At 39.5% G+C, this 23,279-nt stretch overlaps 1 protein-coding gene across 1 annotated transcript in view; it reads left to right on the forward strand.

The window, feature by feature from the left end:
• Window positions 1-23,279, forward strand: part of AK5 (adenylate kinase 5) — a gene marked incomplete at both ends in the record, with an annotated part of 89,474 nt that overhangs the window by 63,217 nt on the left and 2,978 nt on the right. Inside the window, 5 exons of the mRNA XM_080348972.1 lie at window positions 2,870-2,912; window positions 4,017-4,061; window positions 12,538-12,701; window positions 13,723-13,839; window positions 17,707-17,895. Of these exons, the coding sequence (XP_080205098.1) occupies window positions 2,870-2,912; window positions 4,017-4,061; window positions 12,538-12,701; window positions 13,723-13,839; window positions 17,707-17,895 (558 nt within the window). The remainder of the gene's footprint in view (window positions 1-2,869; window positions 2,913-4,016; window positions 4,062-12,537; window positions 12,702-13,722; window positions 13,840-17,706; window positions 17,896-23,279) is intronic.

The raw sequence follows: 23,279 nt of genomic DNA on the forward strand, positions 1-23,279 counted from the left end.
GTTGATATTGTTTGAGCAGATACATGGTCAGCTATGCCCCACTCATTGATATGTTTTTCCAGATAATATTTGTAGATATAACATAACCTCGCTCTAAAGGCATCTGAAATTAGATACCCATCTTTCTCCAGAGCTCATTACATAAAGATTATAATCTTCCTCACCTTGCTTTCAATTAAGTGGAAACAGCTCTACCAAGAATACAGAAACTGTTCTGCTGCTAATTCACTGTAGTCCCGATGCAATGTGTTGTAAAATACTATTAGCAACCTAGGACTTGGTGGAACTTTTCCTTGTGAGACGTTTTGGTAAATCAAACAGTTATTTTCCAAAGCACTACAGTGACCATGCAGAACAGAACCGTGCTTTCACGCCAATACAGGTTAACAATTCACAGTTTAGAGACCTACTTACTAGAAAGACACAATTAGAAAGGGATGTTGTCAAATGTCAGTATGAGGAGACTGGCACTGATCAGGACACCAGTGTCTGTCACCTTCTCCAAGGGACTGCAAGCCAAACAGTACATCTGGCTCCTCACCCAGATCAGCAGAAAAACTGGTTGCGCTTTTGAGGAGACTGGGAAGAAGTGGGTGAAGTGAAATGGTTCTAAGTCAAGTTTAGGTATAGAATAGTGAAAACTGTGTAGGAATACTTGTCATCAAAACCAAATTTATTGTAGTCCAGCTGTTTTAATTTGTTCCTCCTGACTTTCCTTACAGCAACCCTAGAGACCAGGCTTTCAGGACCTCTTTCCACCCCAGCTGGGTGCTGTTCAATACTGCCTGAAAAAAATGTTTTTATGGAACACCTTATTTTCTGAAATGTGGGGAAGCTTATTTTGTCATGGAAGTTCAGCAGGGCTGGTGGTCCCACTCACACCAAGCCGTGTGCCAAGTTGTTTTACAGAGTTATGAAACGTGCCCTTTGGAAAAAAAAACAACCAACAAACCAAAACAGGTTTTTTGAAAACAATATTCATGCACCTGAAAAACAAGCAGTTACACATATAGACAGAATTCATTGTTCTGAAGTTCTGGGTTCTGATCAACAGCACGGTCACACCTGCTTTTGAGTTGTAATTACAATTTGCTTTAATGGCTTTTCATAGTACTTGTTCCTTATGTGAACATGGCGGGTTAGTTAACCGGTCATTCTCCTAAAGCAGATATGGTTGGTCGAATGAAAGCAGGTGATATAATAGCTTATTTAGCTTCATTTAGGTCTCTAGTTTTTACATATTCCAGCTTTAAAAAGTTAGAGCAGTTGCTGACTTAAACTGACTTTTCTTATCAGCTGCTGCTCCGATCAGTCCACCAGGTGACAGGTAATTTCATTCTGCAATTGCAGGGGAGAACAAAGCAGCACTTGTGACTGATCTTGATTTTAAAAAAAAACCTTTAAAATACATGCCTAAAATGATTTTGATCCAGAAACCTTCAAAGGTATAATAAGCAGCTGAATCTAAAACCAGGCCTTTGATATGTAATATATTCTTTGCAGGGTCAAACTTTTTATTGTGTTATTACATCAAAGAAAAAGCACCTAAGGTTAATACTGTCACTGGAATTCTAGGAAAGAGACTAATCCCTTATTTGAAAAATGTGTTGTCATGTTTTGTTTTGCTTTGGTGGTTCTGGTGGGGTTTTTTCCCCTGAAATATTCTCCTGTAAACTTAGTGGATCCAGTTGCTTTTTAAATTTTGCTCCCCTCTGCTTTTTCGCCTTTTTTTTTTCAAAGATGGCAGTTCTGCTGCAGTGTGATAGACCAAGAGTTACTGTGACTCAAAAAATGAAAATGTTCTTTGTAGCCAACATAATGATACTTCAGCATAATGAAGAGTACTTGTGTTTCAGTGGTAATGGGAACACAAGGAGAAACCTGCAAGGGTGGTGCAAGAGCCTGCAAATTACCGTGACCGCAGCAGTTCACCCGTTCTATTCACTGTGCTGTTCGTTTCACTTCACCTATTCATGCAGCTGTACACATTTCTCACAGTGGCTATTTCTGACAGCGTACTGAAGCAGAACTGTAAGAAACTACAGCTCCATAGCCCCATGTGATTTTGAGAGGACTAGCACAATGTATTCCATGCCGATATTGCACACTGATGATGTAATACAAGTGTGTTACTGTCAATGCGATTATTGGTATTTTATAGACTAAATTAAAGCACAGATGGTGTGAGTCTATCAACACTACATAACCTAGACTGTGTCCAGCACATATATAATTCTGGTTTACAAGAATTTCCACTCTGACATTCTTGCTGGGCAGTATCTGTAATGCCCTATAGGTTGTACTATACAGTAGGTGACAAAATAATTCTAAGTGGCCAAGTATCAGGAAAAAAAGTCCTTGCCAAGTTCCCCACTTTCCTGGTGTAATGTGTTTTTGTGGTTCAGCAGCCTCTGTTGTGTTGTGTTCTAAAGGTAAACACATTCAAGTTGTTTTAGACCAAAGAATATGTCCATCTTTATACTCACTTCTAGCACTTACTCCAATATTGCCTTTCCACTACTAACAGCACGGCACACCGTATTTACTTTGGAAGCAATTCAACATGCACACTGGTTGCTTATATATCATGCTGCAACTGTGTGGTTGGACACTGACAAAGCTGTTTCTCACAAAAACAATATGGGACAGTTAATCATTTCAAGTTGTCCTGGGTTCTCCATGCTCATGTTCTACCAAGTGGAACAGCACTAACAGCATTTCTGTGACATTCTTGACTCCATCTCAAAATGGATTAAAACTGAGAGGTTAGAATATGGAGAAGATCTTAAGATACATATATAAGTAGATATAAGAAGGAATACAAACTATGCAGAAATCTATTTCACTTTGTCAATTCCTTAATTAACAGGAGGAGGATCTGTCAAGTTTTTCTGGTTATGAGAGCACAGGAGGTGAGTTTCTTTTTCAGTGTCATTTGCCATTTAATTTTGAAACCTTTGATTTCCCCTTGTATTTAAACAGCTACTTAGAAGATTAAGTGAATTCAGGTTATTTATATTGTGAAAGCTATGTCTCAAAGGATTTTATCATGTGAATTCTCTTTGAATGCAAATTAAAGCTTGTAAAAGTCATTTTTACACTCTTTAGGCTAGTGGATTCAAAATTATTAGAAAATATTATGGTTAATCAGCATCACATCTTACAGGTGTTTTCAGAAATCAGCAGTTATGAAAAGCTTGTTGGAAAATAGTAGCTGCTAAGAGTTTAAGAGGAATGAAAAGATTAATCAAAACATTTTATGGCTAATTATATTATGTAATAAGAGATGTACATACCACGTAATAAAAGACAAAGTTGTATGTGGTAAACTAATGTTTCTTGTAAGTGATTAAGTCAAAGAGAAAATACAATTCCAGCAGCTCAGATGGTGCAAGATCACCTTCTGTATTGGCATAATCAGGCTAATGACTGCGACTCAATAAAAGGGACTGGTTGTTTTGGGTTTTTTTAATACCATTTCAGTAAAAGGCAAAGCTGTAGTACATACAGTAGTTTTGGTGCTAAAATGACAGTAATACCTGAATTTCAGTACAGATTATTATTTGGCTGGACTTGAGGCTCAGGGGTATTTAAGCCTACATCTCAGATGTAGTGCACCAAATATAGGATCTGAATAGGATGTGGACAAACTTCTATAGCAATTATAATGTAATAACATGTTCAGAGAAAAATGCAATGGCTCAGGAAGCACATTATTACATCAAGATGATTCTCCCTTATTTTATTTTCCTCTTTCCCTTTTAAAGGATTGATGTCTATGTGCAGGGTCTGATTTTTCAGGTAAAATATTTTTATCACATCTGCAGTGAGAACTGCAAAACTGGGAGATCAGTAGGTTTGTGGATAATAGCTCCTTTTGGAATGCAGAGCACGATAGCAGAAAGTAAATCTAGTGAAATCAGATCAGCTTGCATGAGTGTTACACAATTCAGTGTGGAAAGCAGCTAAGATTAAAATTGGTAGCTCTTGCCAACTAAAGAATTTTTTCATTTCAGACCTCTCAGAAGATCTGAGGAAATCAAACATCATTTTTGTAGTCGGTAAGTAGTGCTACATTTGAAAATCCCCATGTTATTTAGTTTTGATAATAATTGTAGAATTTTTTTTTTTTAAGCTTAGCAGAACAGTTTGGTTAAGGTATTTGCATGGTGGTTTGGTCTTTTGAAAGGGAGTTAGAATTTAATTTCATGTTATTAAATTAACTTGAGTGACAACAGTTGTGTAAAGCTGAGAGCAGGAGGTATGGTTAAGTGTGAACACACTCAAAATGACCTGGGGGCTTGCACAGCTCCAGCAGTGCTGCGTGATCTCAAAAAGCCAAGCCGCCTTACCAGCATTAGTTAAACTGTTATACATTGGATTTTAAGGTATAGGTGAAAAAATGAGGTCTCTTCACCTCTTCATTTGTGGAACAACTTTTGTGAATACAGATTTCAATTCTACATGTGCTCAACGTGCTGTTAAAAGTCAATGGGCTAGTGACCGTGCATAATGCTCAGCATGCACTGAAGCTTTGCAGGTTCAAGGTTTACTTTATATTTGCTTTGTGGAAGTCCAGAGAGGAAAAGCACCATGTTAATGCCCATTATTTATATAAATGTGACTAATATAAATAGCCTGAACTTTGACCAGCCTTTTAAAACAAATTATAACCAGAAGATTAACAAATTTCAGCTTGGAAGGAGAATGAAGATGAGGGAATCAGAATCTTCCCAGTAGTGTCCAGTGACAAGACAAGGGAAAATGGGGACAATTTAAAATACATTAAATTCCATCTGAACACAAGAAATTTTTAATTTTTTTTAATTTTTAATTTTTTTACTGTGAGGGTGGTCAAACACTGACCTGGTTGCTCAGAAGACTGTAGAGTCTCCATCCATAGAGATGTTCAAAACCCAGCTATACACAGTCCTGAAAAATCTCTAGCTGACCCTAAATCATCCCAAGAAGTTCCTTTCAACCTAAAGAATTCTGTGAGAAGACAGGATGTTTGTGTTGTCCTTTTATCTCACCCTATCTTATACCAAATACAAGCTGCCTCAATTTATTGAAAACCCATGGTGGTTATTATGTGTTTGAAAAAGTAAAATTAGGTCAATGAAGTGTTTGTTGGACACTTTTCTTAAGGAAAAGATGCATAACTCTTAATTTTCAGCCTTTAAGCAAACTCTAATTCCATGCTTACTGAAGTACATCTTCCTGCTGTTCACTACAGTGAGAAATCCTCCTTCTCTCTGCCTCACATATCTTATTGGAAAATTATGTTTGTGTTTGAACAAACACATTTTTTAAGACATTAAGAGACACAAGGAATTTTGCCTCTAAAATTGTCCGTGGGAGAGGCCTATTCTTCATTTATCTCGACTGCTTTTTCTTTTTCAAAGAGTGTTTTTAATTTTCAGTTATAATTTTTATAGGCCATTTACTAGCCATCTTCCAGCTTAAAACTGAAAACTCACCCTTTCCCTATTTAATCCTGCTCTTAAATTCAACTCAGACTTCATAGTAAATGCTTTGTAGAAACAGAGGAAAATTCTGCTTCGTGAAGTCTAAGCTTTCTTTGTTGAAAATCTTACAATGAAAAGTTTGAACAAGCCCAAACATGGCTTGCTTGCCAACAAATTATGTAGAATGATTCATACTTTTTTTCCAAAATACCACCATCCCCACCCCCATCTTTCCATCCCTGAAACAGCTTCTTGAAGTTTGATGTGAAGAGTAGGGTATATTTTTTCTGGGGTGTGTGGTTTGGTTGGTTGGGTTTTTGTTCATTTGTTTGCGGGGGGGTTGGTTGGTTTGTTTTGTTGACCACTGTGACATCTTCACATTTGCACAGTTGGCTGCAAAATATTGGGTTTACTCCATCTAGGTAGTGAACATAAATGGTATTTCCCAGAGACAGACTCCTCCATTGCAGTGGACACTGCTAGAAATCTTCAGCCCCAGGTACCTTGACTAGAAAATAAGCAGAATAGATGGGTTGGAGCATCCTGCTCTCGATACTTGAACAGGAAAAACTGTCTCAGTCTCAGTCATGTTTACGCATTACATAGATGTATTCTTGATGGAATAAAAAGATGCTCATAAAGATGTTTTAAAACTAGAGTCCTAAAGATGTGCATCTGAAGTAGTTTACAAAGTAATTGAAATACATAACACCATCTGCCATAGCTGACAAATCGAGACAATTTGTAAGACAAAGGGAAAAAAAGGAGACAATTCCCTCCCCGACTAATTTCCCTTGAATATTGTCCAAAAGGAGAAAGAAAAAAAGAATCTAATTAGCAAAGATTTACATTAGAGCTAATGCCGGAATTAATTGGAATATTAGTCAACTCAGATTAATTAAGCCACAATGTCAAAGTTTTATCCAGACAGCACAGCAAAGGTATAGAATCAGCAAGTAAAAAATATGAGACAAAACAACAGGGTAATAAAAGAGGCAAAACCTAATTAAATTTGGCCTGTAAATAAAATTCAAGAGAAATATAAAAAGTTAAACAGATGGAAAGATATATTTGGGGGATGCTCTAATATTTGAAACATGCAATTATTGCCAGTGACTAAAAAGTTTTTTAAATCCACCACAAAAACAAACAAACAAAAAAACCCCAAACAACCAACAACCAAAGTCAAACCTTTTTCACCAGACCAACATGAAAAGTAAAATCTCAACCGCAGTGAACAGCGTTTGATTTTATCATCCTTAGCCAATGCAATACTCTATATCGCATCCAGAAAGCTGTCATACATAACAAGTTACTGGGAGCATTATCCCTCCCTGTCTTCCACAGGAGTTTCATAAACCAAAGCCACATTTAGCTTTGGTTGAGGCTGAAACTCAAGCAGAAAGTTTTCAGGAATCTTTCTGCACTTTGGATTAGAGAGAAATTCCTCATTTACTCCTAAATTTCATGCTTAAAACATAGCGTAACCAATATTTTCTGCAAAATGCATGTCATATTCCTTCTGATGAACCAAAGCTGGTAATGGTTTAGACTCAGTGTAAATAGGACCAGCTTTTCAGCTGACACTCTGAAGGTATTATCACCACCTACTTCACAGGTAAAACATTATCAGCTGCACACACTAGCTCATTAGCTGCTTGTGCATACAAAACAAAAAAATCATCACAAACCCCAAAACTCTGTCCAAGGTACACGTCAGATCTTGAATAACTGGATCTAACTTGGCATTTAGCCCTGCTTTGAGTAGGGGGTTTTACCAGATCAAGTCCCTTCTGACCTAAATTATTCTACAGTACTTGTGTTACAGCTCCTTGTACAATCAGCCAGGCATAGGATTAGCAGTGCTAATTAATTAAAACCCCAGTCAGTCCAAGCGCTAACTGTAGAAGCTGATGAAAGCTGCTTTCTATGAAATTAACTACACATTGTAAGAGGGATGATAACTCAGTGATGCCCCAGGACATCACATCACTCTGCTGACATGTGCTCCAGGTTGGTTTTTGATTAAAATCATCTTTCAGAGAGGAAAACAACAACAATGACAAAAGTTGAAGGATTTTTGTTGTTGTTTGTAACTAAAAGTGTCATTCCTATATGGTTTCACTCAGACAAATATGTGAACAACAGATGAGGTGCTACTGAGAAGTCTTCAAATGCCATATTCTGAAGATAATGCTGGTTTTTATTTGTATAAATAATCCAAGTAGCATAGATAGAATTGCCAAACTGATCAAGTCCTCCAAAAATCACAGCTTGAATTTAAGGATTGCTTGACTGAGGTTATTTTTATTTCAGTTGTGACTTCTGAGGCACCTGGGTTTCCCCTGCAAGCGTTTTCCGTGATACAGCAATGACACTCATAAAAATAACGTCTAGAAATTGAAACATTTTAAAATGAATGCTGGGACTCTCTTGTAAATGCTGCTGCTGGTATTTTATGTAAATGTTCGCAGTATTTTGGTGTGTGATAAACCCGTAAGATTTAGCAAGTTTAAAATAGAGACATGGCAGTCTGTCTGTATGACACTTCTGTTTTATTAATATTTCTGGCAGCAAGGCCAGTTCATGAACTGCTCACACTGCTGGTTCCTGTCCCTGCTGGCTGCCAGCAGCAGCCCCAGCTCCCTCTGGCATCATTAATTCATCTGCCTGTGCTGTGGTGCTCTAGACCAGACCAGTACATTGGCATCAGGTGCCCAGGCTTGTCCTCTTTCACAGATTGGAGGGAATTGGGGTAGGAGGGAGAGCAGGTGTGAAAGACTTGATTTCTTAAGCTGAGATCTTTCACTGATCTAAGGCAGGCAGCAGTTACACATTCACAAATGCTGCTTGGGCAGTTGTCACTTCTCCCTGCCACTGAGACCGCTCCTTTTCTCCCCTTGAAGTGCTCTCTGTGAAGCATTTCTGAATGCAATTATTAGATGGGGAAAGGTGACCACCTAAGTCAGCACTGCTGCCAGAAAGTTGTTTACCACAAAATCCCCTTACACAGTTTCACAGGCAGCTGAATCAACATAACGAAAGGGAAAACCATGCTAAGGGAGTGCACAGACCTTTTAATCTAGCCTTGTCTACAGAAAAGCAATATGCAGAACTGGATTCAATTTCTGTGCTCTGTCTAGTACACTGGTCCCAGCTACTTGCTTACTATTGTATCAAAGAGCACAAAGGGACAGACAAAGGATTCAAGTTCCAAGAATAATCTTGATGACTGATACAATGTGCTAAATTTCTGAATCTGCAACTTTTTATTAAGTTAATGAATGAGCTTTAAAGCAGGATGTACTGCTCTTAGCAAAAGTAGTGTAATACAAAAGCATGCTAACATTGAAGAACTGCTGGTCATTGTTCTACATTCTCCCACAGGTCACAGCACACTCATAATTCCTCTGGCCATTTGCTAGACCTTAATTCTTTATCTTCATGTCATATCAAAGTTGGAAGACAACATGATTAATCCAAATAAGAAGTTACCGCAAATCAGCCTGTCGCTGGTTAACACCGTTTCTTTCCAAAATATACTCAGGTGGAGTGAAAGATGACAGCATACAGAACAAAATGACAGCGTTCACAAAGAATCTTACGCCTTCACAACAAAAGTGGGGACATCTCCTCCTCCTCCTAAGCACTGAGCCATTGCAAAACATCGCTAACTTTTTCAATGCCTCAAGTTTTTTTCTGTTTGAAAAGCAGCATAACAAGTTGCAGTGAAGGCTTCTTAACTGAAAATATCTTTGGGCTAGCTTTTGTTATGTTTAATATGCAGCTGTTGTTCCTTATAAACTTTCTTCAACTAAATTGTTAAATTTTTCTCATCTTTTTAGAGAGAGGCATAGATTTAATAAAGAGATCCTCTAAAATAATGAAATACAGTTTTTGCAACACTACAAATTGATAGTAAGCCTCATGACTGCAGGGTTAATTTGCTGTTAAAGGTGCTTCTGTAGCAGTCCCATGAGTATGTACTCTGAGCAGGAAGAAAGTATCTAAGGAGTAAGGAAATGCACTTTCATATGCTTTCCATCCTAAATAGCTGGTTTTTCGGTCACATTAAACACTGGCCTTCACAGGGAGGCAAGACATTAACAAATACTTGAATTTCAGGCATGTAGATTAATACTGTTGTAAACTCTGAGTATGTGTTCAGCCCTCAATGCTGAATTTCCTGGGGGCTTCCAGCCCCTTCTCAGATCAGACCAAGCAAGAGCCGCAGTCTCATTTGTTGATAAGACTTTGTAAAGTGGGTCATATACATTTGTCAAACAGTAGGATGCTTTGCTACTCATCAAATGATACTAAATTAATAGCATTGGCCATAAAAATTACCATTTTCAGCACATAACTTATCTAATTTTGTCTTTTTCTCTCTGAAGAGCTCAACATTTTAATCTCAGCTTTGTTAGAACTCTTCTACTGAAAATAAATATGGTCAATTTTCATTGATGTTTTGGAAGCACAGTAATTCTCTTTGTAGTGTATGCCCTGCATATTGTGTCATTCTGACAGCATTCTCTCTTAAAATACTAATAGATAAAGGCATTATAGAAACACATCAAGTTTTCTGAATGTTTACCTGCTAGCTAAAAACCAAAAGAAGTCTTTGTATTGTTATTTTGAAAAAGGGATCTAGTTTGTTTAGTATATGAAGGGACATTATGAAATTTCTGTTACAGCTCCACATTCAGAAGATAAAGAGTTATAAAAGAAACATGATAAAGTAATCTATATAGCTGTTTTTTTCTAATACTGTGTATATACACCAAAAAATAGGACGAAATTACTGCACTGCTAGTATATTCAAGGCCAGGAGACAGAATGTGTAAACAAGCACATGCACACACAAACTTACTAGTCTAAAAAACCAGAACAGACCAGAAATAAAATTAATTACCACTACAGATATTTGATGATCTCTTTACAGATAATTTGCCTATAAACTCTCTGCATCTATTTTTCTGTAGCCACTCCTAGTTATTCCTTGTTTCATTCTGTGCTTTTACAAAAGAATAATGGTTTCCTATTAAAGCAACAGAAAAACAACATGCAAGCCACACTGCCAAGCAAATGAGACTGTGACAATGATATTTCTACCTAAAACTGTAGCACAAGTGTGATTCTCACACCACAGACTGATAATTTCTTTGTGAAGCTGAAGTACAAGACATCAGGTTACAGGAGACAAAACCATTCATTTGATGCTATTGCCTTATGACCCAGTTTTTTTTCTCAGCTACAGTACTGTAATGTCTCCAAAAGTCATATGCTTGGAGCAATTATTTCTTACATATAATGCAAAAGTCAGAAGAAAGTTCAAGTCAGGAGGAGACGGTGCCAGATTCACTCTGCTGTGACCATGTTATTCCTATTGTTTATTTATGCACACATAAAAGGGAAAATCACGTATTTTCTAGCATCTTAAATCTACATAACAGAGCTCTGTAGTCATATTTGCAAGTCTGAAGAGCTGATAAATACACAAGCCACATGCTTAAAAAACTATTGAAAAGTGTGTGGTTTTTTTCTCTCTTGGCCTTTCCTCTTCTTTCGATTTTTGAATACCATCTCCCTACAAGGGTATAATTATCTCCTTCTGCAGTAGATCTTCTGAACAGATCCATCAAAGACTGTAAAAACGCTGCCACACACCTTGAAATTTCTCCCCAAATCCCAATATTGTCACAAAAGAAATGGGCTTTCCCGGCCTCCCCCAGCACCGACATGGCCGCCCGGCCCTCCCCACCCAGCTCAGCCTCCCCGAGACACTCACCTCAGCTCCCCGGGTCACAGGAGCAGGATCGCCAAGAAGCACCTTCCAGCAGTTTCTGTGGACTGCCCGTCTCTCCACCTGGGGTGGCTGAGGACACGTTTGGCATTTCACAGGGTCAGCCCACGGGGCGAGGAAGGACAAGCAGCCACGTCCGTGGAGGAGGTGGAACAGGGCAATGCCAGCGCCTGCAGAGCGAGGAGACATCCAGGGCCCCTGAGGTGGCCTCAGGAAAAATATGCTTGCCACAGAGGCATCAAAGAGAGGCAGAGTTTCAGGACTTTTGAGGTAACAGCAGCTGTCCTACCAAAGGAAGAGGGAGAGCTGAGGTGCCACTTCTGACAGGACACGGGCAGCAATCCCCTGAGGCACTGCCCCGTCTTCCCGCCTTTTCTCCTCACAGAAGATGCCCACCCCGGCCTGCAGCTGGGCCGCCTGCAGGTGCCTTCCCTTCAGCCTCCTGAGGTAAAAATCACTCGAGCAGCTGCACCTGAGCCCGTGTGGGCTGGAACTGCCCTGCACCCCTCCAGGTGTTTGGCTCTGGGATGGTTCAGAGGTGGTTTTCCAGGTCTCCACGTGCCCTTCGTTGCTGAGCACTGGACTCGCAGCCCTCCCTGCAGCAGCCATGCTGCAAACCGGCACCACAGCCCCGCGGAGCAGCAGCACCGAGCCTTTGCCAGTGTTCAGCAGCTTCACTACCTGGCTCTCGGTTGTCAGCAGACATGCCAGCACATGGCAGCTTTCCAGATCAAAGGGAAAGGGCACAAGCACAGTGAAATTTTGCTCTTACATTTACCACAGTGCAAAAGGGTTTAGTTACGGTACACCTGTGTGCACCCCATAGACAGAGGCAGATTTCACTATCTCTTTCTATCTTTCCGTTCCATAATGGCGGCAAAATATTTTCCTCACAAGGGTGCAGCGAACCTCCATTTGCTAATATTTGTTGCAGCTGTCAAGCTGAACATACTGAGTCAAACACTGCTGGCTGGCTGTTTCATGTTTTTTCCTTTACATGGTAATGGTGTTTTAGGAACAGTTTCTCTTCTGCAAGAGATTTCACATTGCTGTGACTCCTTTGACTTTGTTACACATTTTTGAGCCAGCAGCGCAGTCTGTCAGAAGGGAAGTCTATGACTTATTCTACTGTATATAGTGTCCTTGCAAAAAGAAAAATGCAATGGGGCAGTCTTGTCAATTTCCTCCCATTTTCTTTGTTGCTATAGTTTGAGAAAAGGCAGATATTTATTCTTTTCTAATTGTAGCTCTTTTTCCCTCACAAAGGTGGCCCTGGCTCTGGCAAAGGTAGCCAATGTGAACAGTTAGCCAAGAAATACGGATTTACTCACCTGTCCGCTGGTGACCTTCTCCAAAATGAGTTATCATCATTGTCAGAGAGAAGTAAATTGATCAAAGACATCATGGAATGTGGTGAACCTGTGCCTGGCGTAAGCAACAATTTTATTTTGGGTCATTGTGGTTAGACAAAGGCAGAAGTAGGTAGATTGTCTAGAAGGGTGCAATTAAGAGACTAGAGCTGATGATTCCTATTTAAGTAAAATTAATCTGCAACTTGATGGCGAGATTTCCTCATTGTCAGATCTGCACTCCTTTCCCTTTTCTATGCCAGTAGGTCTTTACGTTTCAGACTCCCATAGGCAGTAAATCAGTTCTGAAATACAGTGAGACAGATGCTGCGCTGTGCATTGCAAAGTGTAAGAATAAGTACAGGAAACATAAACTTTATGTCCATTTTATAGCTTCACATTTCAGATTCAGTGCTGCTCCTCCTGGCAGCTATTCTAATTCACAGTACCTGCAGCGCTTCCCTGCAGAGCTGGCTGACATCCCAGAGCAGGTGGACTGCAGTTTAATGGAGACTGTGAGGACAGAATGTGTTGTCCTCAGCTGGACTTGACTCTTGCATGGCAGGTCCACAGCCCCAGCTCTTGGTAGGTCCTTCAGCAAGTGCAGCTAGATTGTAGGATGTGTTTGTTAATGAAAGATACGGTGAAGTGCTGCTCAGGGGAAACTAAAAGCTATGCTGAGGCTTGATTTTGATTGCTTTGCTCTTCAGTGTGTTTGGTCAAATTAGGTCTCTTATCACTTCTCATGTAATATAATTGTATAAATGACATAATGACATAGCAAAATGGAATCAGATTGGAAAACGCTGCAGCAGTACTCCAGAGTTTCACAGATATTAACATTGATTTTGAAACTCTGAAATGTTCCCAGCAGTCTATAGGACACTTTGGGAACTCTTGGGTGGGTTGCAAAACTAGATTACTGTAGCATAGCTGGTCCTGGGAGGAGAAAAAGTAGGGTACCCTGCTACCTGCAGAACAAGAAAAACACCTGCATTCACAGGACCTGATTTTAGCTAAACAAGGCAGTTCTCAAGGGTGTAGGACTAAAGTCAATCTTTCTTATTAATTAACCATTTAACTCCCTTTCTTTCCAATGCAGGGTATTGTCATAGAGCTACTGAAGGAAGCCATGGTTTCCAAGTTAGGGGACACAAGAGGATTTCTGATCAATGGGTTTCCCCGGGAGCTGAAAGAAGCAGAAGAGTTTGAAAACAAGGTGACCATACAATCATAATGCTGTTAATAACTCCTATTAAGATAAGACTGTACTTCTGATGCTGCTCGAGTCCTCATCTTTAGCTGATTGCAACGGGGACTTGTAAAGAGCCAATCCAGAAGCCTTGTGCTGCTGATCACTGAAACTTTGGTACCTCATCACTATAGCAGCTGCAGCTATCACCCTCACACAGACTGTAATGCCAGGAGAAGTAAAGGCTGATTTTGCTCAAATTTAATACAAATCGGGAACAATTCAGATTTAGTGGAAAGTACCATTTTTAGAATCAGTTTCCTAATTCTAGTGGGTGGCTGCTTTACTTCTCATGAAAATCTCATCCACCACTATTTGATGTGGGTTCATGAACACATGTATCTTCACAGTTAGCATCTCTTACCATTGAGCTGGCTAAAGCTTGCTGCCACTTTGAAACAGCAAAACACAGGAGACATTTTTCTGTGGCACAGCCATGAAAAGAGCTTTTTGCAAGTGACTGCGTGGCAGTTCAGAGAGTTATCAATTTCCTCAGTATGTGCTAAGACCCACTGGGAAGTCTCAGCTGTACATTTCTCAATCTGCAGAAAATACCATGTATAAGCCCCGTGAATGAATTTGCCAGGGTTCCGGAGAAACAGTGAAGTAGCAGAAGTAGTTAAGTATATATTCTATCATATTACACTCCACAAATGTCCTATGCAGGTTTGAAAGGTAGTAAAACTTTAATGAATCATCTGTTTTCCCCCTGAGCCTTTAGCTATTTTATTTAGATGATTACCACAAAAGCCTTAGCAAGATTTAGGCTGGACAAAATAATGGGCAATAGGATTTTCTATAGAAGCCATTCACATAAACGTTGATATATCAGTTCTTTTACTAAAATGCCGCAGACCATTAAAAAGACATTGGAGATTTCTTTCATTTGGTATAGAAGCATTATTTCAGCAGTGCTGCTTTTCTGGTAGGCATATGTGTCATGTCCTGTGAGCACTGGTGTGTGCTATGAAGTAGGACGTGGAGATCAGGGTGTCCCAGACTGAGGCATTGCCAGGCAAACAAGGCTTGATGCACTCAGTGCAAAAGCAGAGCCCCTTTCAGTTCCCACAGACACTGTAGCAGCAGAAGATCCTGTTGTCCTGAGCTGCCTTTGACACTGGGAATAAAATACAAGGACCCCAAGAAATAATTTTGAATGTGTAAAGTCATCCTTCTTGTATCCATGTATCCACTTCAGTTTTCTCTTGGCTGGCCGTGAGCTGCTCAGTAAGTCTGGGAAGTTTTAGTAAATGAGTCATTACTGAGATAATGCTTTGCAGTTCTTCCTAAAGGGCGAGGAGAAGTTCTTCCTACACTGTAATTGAATGAAAAGAGGTGAACATCAGGCTCTGTTAATTAATGGCAGCAAAGTGCAAATGAATAATGCTACACATCTACATGATGAGTAAAAAGCATTATAATTGTTAACAAAGAGCTGTTCTATTTAGAAGACATCGGGAACAGTGCTTATACTTAAAAGCTTGACAGCCCTAAATAGAATTAGCTAAGCAGAAACAGCTTATTTTCCAGCCAGTTTGCCCAATTCCTTTCTATGATATAATTGTACTTTTACCTAGCCATAATTCTAGAGAAGCAGGTGTCTCTGTTCCCTCCTCGGTCTTTCTGCTAGGTGAGAAGTAGAAAACAGTATTAAATTCCAATAAGTTCCAAATCACCAGGTGGAAGATACCCAGTAAGATAGAGCAAAGGCCCAATACATTAGATTTGTTTGGCTTCCTGGAGATGTCTCCGCAGCATGCATTATTTAAACTAAATTGTGTCAGGAAAACAGTAATGTAAAAAAAAAACCCAAAACAACACAGTAGTAAAAATTACTATAATACCTGAAAGGGGCATTACTTTAACTTTTTGCAATTTTTAACTGGGAAGAATGACATTTCTGTAAAGTTTTGAATTCCAGAGAATAGCAACAATAAAGCTTTTAAGAGAATAACATAGGCCTTTCAAAAGCAAATGAGACCCAGTCTATCAAGCAAGATACTATATCTGATCCTACCAGTCCGTAGACTCCTTCATATCCTCATTGTAAATTGATGATATAACTGATGAAAGGAATCAATCCTCATTTATTCTGTTATGATTTAGAACAGACCACAGAATTCCTCATGTGGAGCTGAGAGGAAATAACTTCTCACCATCCTAGTCAAATTACACAAAAAGGACACTTGTTTCCATCATTGATTAAACCCATCTTTTTAAACTTAATAACCTAAATCTCTTGCATGGTTAAAACTGCCTTGTTGGCCTTTTTAGTGCCAATATCCAATACTGATGTCGCCAATAGCATTAATGTTTTCTGAGATTTGCGGAAAAAATCGGTGGATAAAGGCCTGTCATTGAAGTGTGTGACACTATCCCTTGGCTTCAGCTGCCTCTTAGAATGTCATTAAGGTAATAGAAAGGTCAACATAATCCACATGTCCCTAGTCCAATGCACAAGGCCTAACATGGAATATTTACCTTTAGAATATTTCTTGCTTTAAGGACTGTCAACAAGGTAGCAATGGTCACTACTGTGAAGAACAGTCATCTTTTCTCAAGACTTCTCACGTTTTCCTAAAAGCTATTCCCCAAATCCCTGCTAGAAAGGAAAGGAATGAGAAAAAACCTGAGACCATTACTGAAGGATTTAATACATAACTGCATGCAAAAAAAAAATTACATTACTTTTCTCTGATCCTGTAACACCTTTATTTTATTTAATAGAGTGGAGTTTATCCCTTTAGATGCAGCCCAACAGTTGTTGCTCAGACAAAACCTTGTGTCAGAGAGAGCTGTGCCCGAGCAGGGTGCATAACAGAGTGTGTTGCAAGATTTATGCTAAATTATATGCATATTTTTCAGCATCTTGGGAAAAGAATGTTGGGGATTTGTGCTCAGAACTTTTGGCTCTCTCCTAAATTATTATAAGGAACGCTTTGCTCTTTCTTGCTGGTTCTTTTTCACCCATAAAGTACTGCAATATCTACTAACAAATGTAGATAGAGACAATTATTTACCATTTTTGCCAAGGCCTGCCTGGGAATAAAGATAAATAAATCCGTATTTATTTTCTTTCTAGAAAAGGGCAGACTCTCCCTTATGACTAGTTTGGCACTAGGCAAAAAGTACTAACTTGTGGGCTTCTCATAGAATTTGGAAATTACTCACCAATTTGAAAATGCAGAGGAATATATCACTGCCTTTATGCCATGGGTAGTAATGATAGAGAGCTACACTGCAAACATGGACATAAAACAGTGTGTGACATCAAGTAATTTACAGGATGTGAAGTATGTCCAATAAGAAGCATTTAATGTCCCTGAGCCCCTCTGTTGCTACTCACTTCCATTTCAAGTGGGCAGGCTTTAATTTGGATATTTCCTTGTGTTGCCTCTCGAAATTTTAAGCTATAGTTTACCACTCCCTGAATGAAAATATACATTTCACAGGTTGAACAAAGCAAAGGCTAGAAATTAATTGTGCCAAGCATTCCACGAGTCCAGTGCTGCTTGCATCAAGCTTTTATCAAACAATTGCAAATAACGAATAAATTGACCATCTTCAGTCCAATAGCCAGAATTTTTCATATTGTATCTCTTTTGCTCTGTGTGTGTAGAGCCCAGTCAAGCACATTCTTGAGCCTGAACACTGGGATCTCTAAGTGCTGCTGCAATGAGAGGTTGTTGTTAATAAGCATAATTTCTGCACAGACAAATATGAGAGTGATTTGGTAATAGAGTCCTTGATAGCTCTTTCGGTAGCATTTCTTTATCTAAATGAAATCCGATTTACCATGCCAGTGGTCTGAATGGTTATTGGTTTTGTCTCTAGATCGGGGAACCAAAACTTGTGTTCTGCCTGGACTGCTCTGCAGAAACCATGAGCAGTCGCCTCCTGACGAGGAATCAGAGCAGTCAGCACTCTGATAACGCCGAAACCATCAAGGAAGGAATCGAAAGCTATTACCAAGCGTCAAAACCTGTGATTGCATACTACGAAAGGAAGAAACAGTTATGCAAGGTAAATTGCTTGACCTTTTGAATTAAATAGTTGCTTTTTACTTCTATTATATGAGTGAAATTTAGAAAATACTGACATGACACCATTTATGAGCTGTATTAGTTTCTGCACTTTCCAGTTTGGTCTTGTCTTGCTCTTCCCTTGTTTCTTTGCAACTTCTACAGATTGCTGAGTTCCACAGTACAGACAGATTTATCGTGAGTCTGAGAACATACCCTGAATCACTACCTCACCTGTATAGAATCTCTTATTACACATTAATGTTGGAAAGCTTTGCTTTGAGTGTTGGAATTTATTTCTCTAGTGGGGCTTTCAGAATTGTGATCAAAGATTATGTTAATCCAATGCCCTTTGGTTAAATTTACAAAACTGACAGTGTATATCCTGAAATAAAACACACCTGCACACAAGAAAGATCTTTCTGCTGAAATAAATTATATAGTTACATTAATTTCAATGAATCACCTCAGTTTATACATGCTGAGGATGTTATATTTAACGCATTCCTTTTATTCTCTAATCAATACTTCACAGAGAAATAAGAAAAAATGGATCAGTGCAATTAACTGATACATATCCTGGCACATCTGTAAACTCATTCACATGGGATGCTTGTATTTCTTTTTATATATTTCTCTGCTCTGTCATGGCTAACTACCCCTTATGCTCAGCTACAAAAAGATCTGCTCCTACTGATTCTTCTTGTCCTAAAAGGGAAATAATCCACAAACAGTTTCTGGAAATATTGTGGGGGCTTTTTTTCTAGAGGTTGTAGCAAACATTCAAATCACATCATCGCAAACCTTTCTCCTCTGCAAAGTTCCTGAAAAGAGAAACATGGAGCTAATTTATTCACCCGTATCCTGACCTCAGAGCAGAGTAAATGACATAGTCCTGAGAAAAGTGTTCTGGATCCTTTGCTGACCCCACAATAAATGCACAGAAGGTGAACACTGTAGAGTGGCGAAAAAATAATCCGCAGTTACTTTTCTTTTTAAGCTTAGGGACTATTATCTGGCTTTGTTTGTATTTTCGTCAGTGAGCTACTTTGCCAAAATTGCGAGGATGTGTCTAATTAAGGATTCAGTACAATACACAATCCACAACACGGTGTGATGCAAAGGAAGACAGTTCTCTGTAGCTCTAAGATCTTGTTGCAGTGAGCTGTGCCTACCACCGCGTTTCCCTTTTTGAAGCATCAGGGAAGTGACAGCCCCAAAGAGAATTAAACTACACTAAATACTTTCACACAGATTGTGCATTCATGGTCTGCCTTATTTCACTTGATGTGGACTCTCTGTGCCCTTCCTTAATGCTTCTGCTGCAAGTTTCTGCTCCATTGCCATCTATGCAGTGGCAAAACACACAATCTTTTCTTGAACGCTTATAGCTCATTAGCTCCTGAAGGGACTTGCCCAATCTATGGGTCAGAACTGAGTACGTGGTTTGCACTCTTGTGTCATTATTTTTTTGGGGAACTGACATTGTGTGTTTGCATGATAGAAAATATTCATGCATTGCTTCAGCAGTGCTTATAGTGTTTTTCATACAGTGTCTGTACTTGCCTCTGATGAATGTAGGTGTTCAACCTACTTCCATTTCTGGGTGGAACCGCTGAGGTATGAAAGCTCTGTAAAATCAGCTTCATAAACATCATCATGTAAAATGTCCTTTAAAGGTTGAAATACATGTTCTGTTTTTCTTGGACACAGGTACTCTGCATTGAAACGTCTACCTTGCCCACTTTTTACCAAACTGATAAAACACACAGCTGCTATTAAAGACATGATTCCATTATGGATTTCAGTGAAGTAGGGAGATGCCCCTCCCCAGCCCTTATGATGTAGACAAGTACACATTCAGTTATTTCTCGGCATTTAGACAACACTGTCAAAATACTCAGCAGGGGCAGGCACTTAAAATTAATGGTCCCAGGCTGCCCTTGGCACCCTCAGCCAGTCTCGGGTCCAACCTGCAGCCCGGGTGCCTGTACAGCGTGGACCAGATGCAAATGTGATTTCCATACAAGAAGGATGCTAATGTTTTATTGTTTGTGGGTGAGAAGCCATTTTTTAAAAATTAAGTGTTGTTGAACAGTTGCAGGAATCTATTTTAAAGTTTACACCTGCAGTCAAAGTGGAAAAGTAGGTCTGAGAACTTTTTTGCACAGGGTAATTGACTTCAGTAGCTATTCTCACCCAAATATTCCTCTGTCAGTTCTGCAGTGGACAGTGCTGGAATAAACAAACAAACAAATGAATAAACAAAACCAAAAAAAGAAAACATTCCGTTTTGGAAATGCATTAAATACTGTGAAACAAAGTAATTTCTTTTCTGGAAGGAATGCTTGTTTAGGAAATTTTTCTAGGCAATTTTCCCGGGTAAGTGAACTCGAAATGTTGAATCATGCGTTCTGACTTGGTCAGTGACACAACTCGAACAGTGCCTGGCAGAGTGAGTGGCATGGTGCCAGTGCCCAGCGCTGCTCGGAGCAGGACGTTGGACTAGATGACTCGCTGAGGTTCTTTCCAGTCTGTTTTATTATCCTGTACATGCACATCTTAATATGCGTACATTATTTGGCTCAGCAATTTGAAGAATAAAGACAAACAGTTAAGACTTGGTCAAGAGCTATTTTGCAACAAAGAAAAGGAGATAACACAAAATGTGTTAACTGTTAGCTATGTGGGAAATTAAGAGAAAACAGAGATTTCGGTTTACAGTTTTAAAACTCTTTTAGAGCTGAATATGTTTAAGCTGCATGTGTTGAAGGAAGTGGAGAGTAAAGGGGAAGATTGCAATTCCCAGGACACGAGGTTGGTTTCTTATTTATAGCAATGTATTTTACAGAGTGCTAAGCACTGACATTAGCAGTCACTCTGATGTTCTCTGACTGAAGAAAGGAAATTCAGGTGGAAAGCAGAAAAACTATCAGTAATACTTCTGACTGCAATTTTATTTGTGTGTGGGCTAGGCTGAAATCACCCTTGTTTTTTATTTGTAATGTCATAAACATAAATAGAACTGCATATGTTTCCTAACCATTTCAGGCAAAGCCACCAAAGTTATTTTACAAGTTGATATGAAGACCCCTTAAAATAAATTATCAGCCTTCATGGATTTTTAAAAATAATCCATGGCCCTTCATGTAACTACAGACCAGGGGCTTGTGGACTCTTCCTCAGGCAAAACTGATGCGATCCAATAGCTTAAGGGAAGGGATGTCTTACCTGAACGTGCTGTTTGCAGATCCAGATCAGTCTGATGGCCATAGCATCTGAAGAGAAGCTATTGAAGACAGGAAGAGAAGAAGGGTCTACAAGAATCTTTAGTGGCCACCTTCTGGAGAGTTTTTCCTGCCCAGGCCTGTTTTTTTCAGCAGAAGGCCCATGGGAGCTTCATAACCTTTGAGATTCCGGCCATGCACTTAAGAATTCAGAGGAGTGGATGTTGAGATTCCAAGAGGAGTATTAGAGTCTAAATCCCACCCCATGGAGAGTCAGCATTAACCTCTTCTAGCCAGCTTACTGGAATGCATGACTAAGAGCCACTAATATAACTCCAGGTGAAGTAGTATTTAATTGTACATGGGATGATGTCTTGTAGGGTTTAGCCGTAGAGCTCAGTCCCTGCTGTGCCACAGAGAAGAAAATAATAATTTTTAAATAGACTTTTTAAAAAGAAAATAGCTTTGGCATATTGGTATTTTTTCTTCCGCCATTTTATGTGTATTTAGGGGTGGTCAAAGCTCTCCACAGACAGAACAGCACATGGCAACAGTGATATGTGTTGTAACTTGTCCCATCGAGCCTCAGAGTTTTCAGTCCTGAAACAGGCAGATTAAATACGCAAATGTACAATTCAGTCCTGGGAGGTCTGGTGTGCGAATTAGATGCTGGATCAGCACTCAGTGGAGGAGGAACTGAGCTGTCACAGCATATCAAGGTGTGCCGGAGACCACATTGTCAAATTAGCTTCCTCATTCTCTGCATGGATGGAAGGAGCCAACTAAACACAGTAGAGATGGAAAACATCCAGTCTGACCTACCTTCCTCTGCAGTCGTTTGGAATTCGGTGTGTGCTTTACTTGCACAGAAGAGACAAAGGAATATGGTTGTAACAGCATTCCCATTTTAATCAATGCGTGGCTAAATGTAAATACTTTTAAATATATGGCACTCTGTCAATTGAGAGGAAAGGAAGAAAAAAACCTGATTGCTTTTACTGTCTGACTCATCCTTTAAACCTTTTTTCGAGTGACAGCATGTAGGAGGGTAATAAGTAATAGAGAAGTGCAATACATTGGTAGTCAAGCAATACAAACCTGACCCTACCTAGCTACTAACATAGGACACCTAGCTGGTACCTCAAATACAAGTTCTCTAGTCAAAGTCATCTGAGGAAAAGGGGAATGAGTATTAACAAATGAAGTAGGCAGTTCCGAGCACAGGATTTTCAAGGATGTCCAAAAAACCTTCACCATTTCAGATCACAAGATATGGAAACGTAGCATACAAGTAGTTTCCTTTTCCTTTTCCTTTTCCTTTTCTTCTTTTCTCACACTGGTGTTCTACCATTTCTGTCTAAAATCAGTTGAAGTCACATGCTGGGTAAGCAGTAGTTACTCAGTTCTTACCACAAACACATTCCATAACTATTAGGAAAGAATGAGTGACCATCCACCCTCTCACATCCTTCCACTTCTGAGCCTTCTCATGCTGATCACCTGTTGGAAGTTTCCCCGTGAAGGGGCAGATGTGGACTCTTCCCTTCAGAGAAGGGATAATCAATGGTGGTAGCGATAGCAGGTGTGTCATTTATTTCTGTCTTTTGAAAGGTTGTCAGAGAATCACTAACCCTGGCAGGTGGGGAACAAAGGAACAAGTGTTTCCGTGTCACCCCCCTTGGTGGCTTGTGACCCATTAGATGAGACACCAGTCTGGAAACAGACACCATCAGAAACACTAGCGGGGGATTATAGATAAAACACCGCAGTAAATTCATGCCGAACGTGAGCAGGTATTGGGGCAGCATGTTTCTCCTGGATCTCCAGATAAGTTGATCCATTGCTCTGAGAACCAGGTCTCAGATTGGTTTTTAACACTCCTTTTAATGACACAGATACAAATGTTAGTGACAACACAGCTGAACTTGACTGACCTTCAATAAGAAGCTTCTAACTGGTGAGTTCTAAATCCCCAAACCTACAATAAAGGGAGGTTTGATGACAGACAATTTAATTGGCTGATTTTAATGCCAAAAGGAGCAACATTGCACTGTGGAGATGATGATTCTGGTCATTTTTCATATGGGCTTATTAAATTTCCTTGTATTTGAAGTTACCCGGAGCCATAGTGGCATTTCAAAACTGGAAGCACTATGGA

Source organism: Nesoenas mayeri (assembly GCF_963082525.1).
Source record: "Nesoenas mayeri genome assembly, chromosome: 8".
In the NCBI taxonomy this organism is placed as follows: Eukaryota; Metazoa; Chordata; class Aves; order Columbiformes; family Columbidae; genus Nesoenas; species Nesoenas mayeri.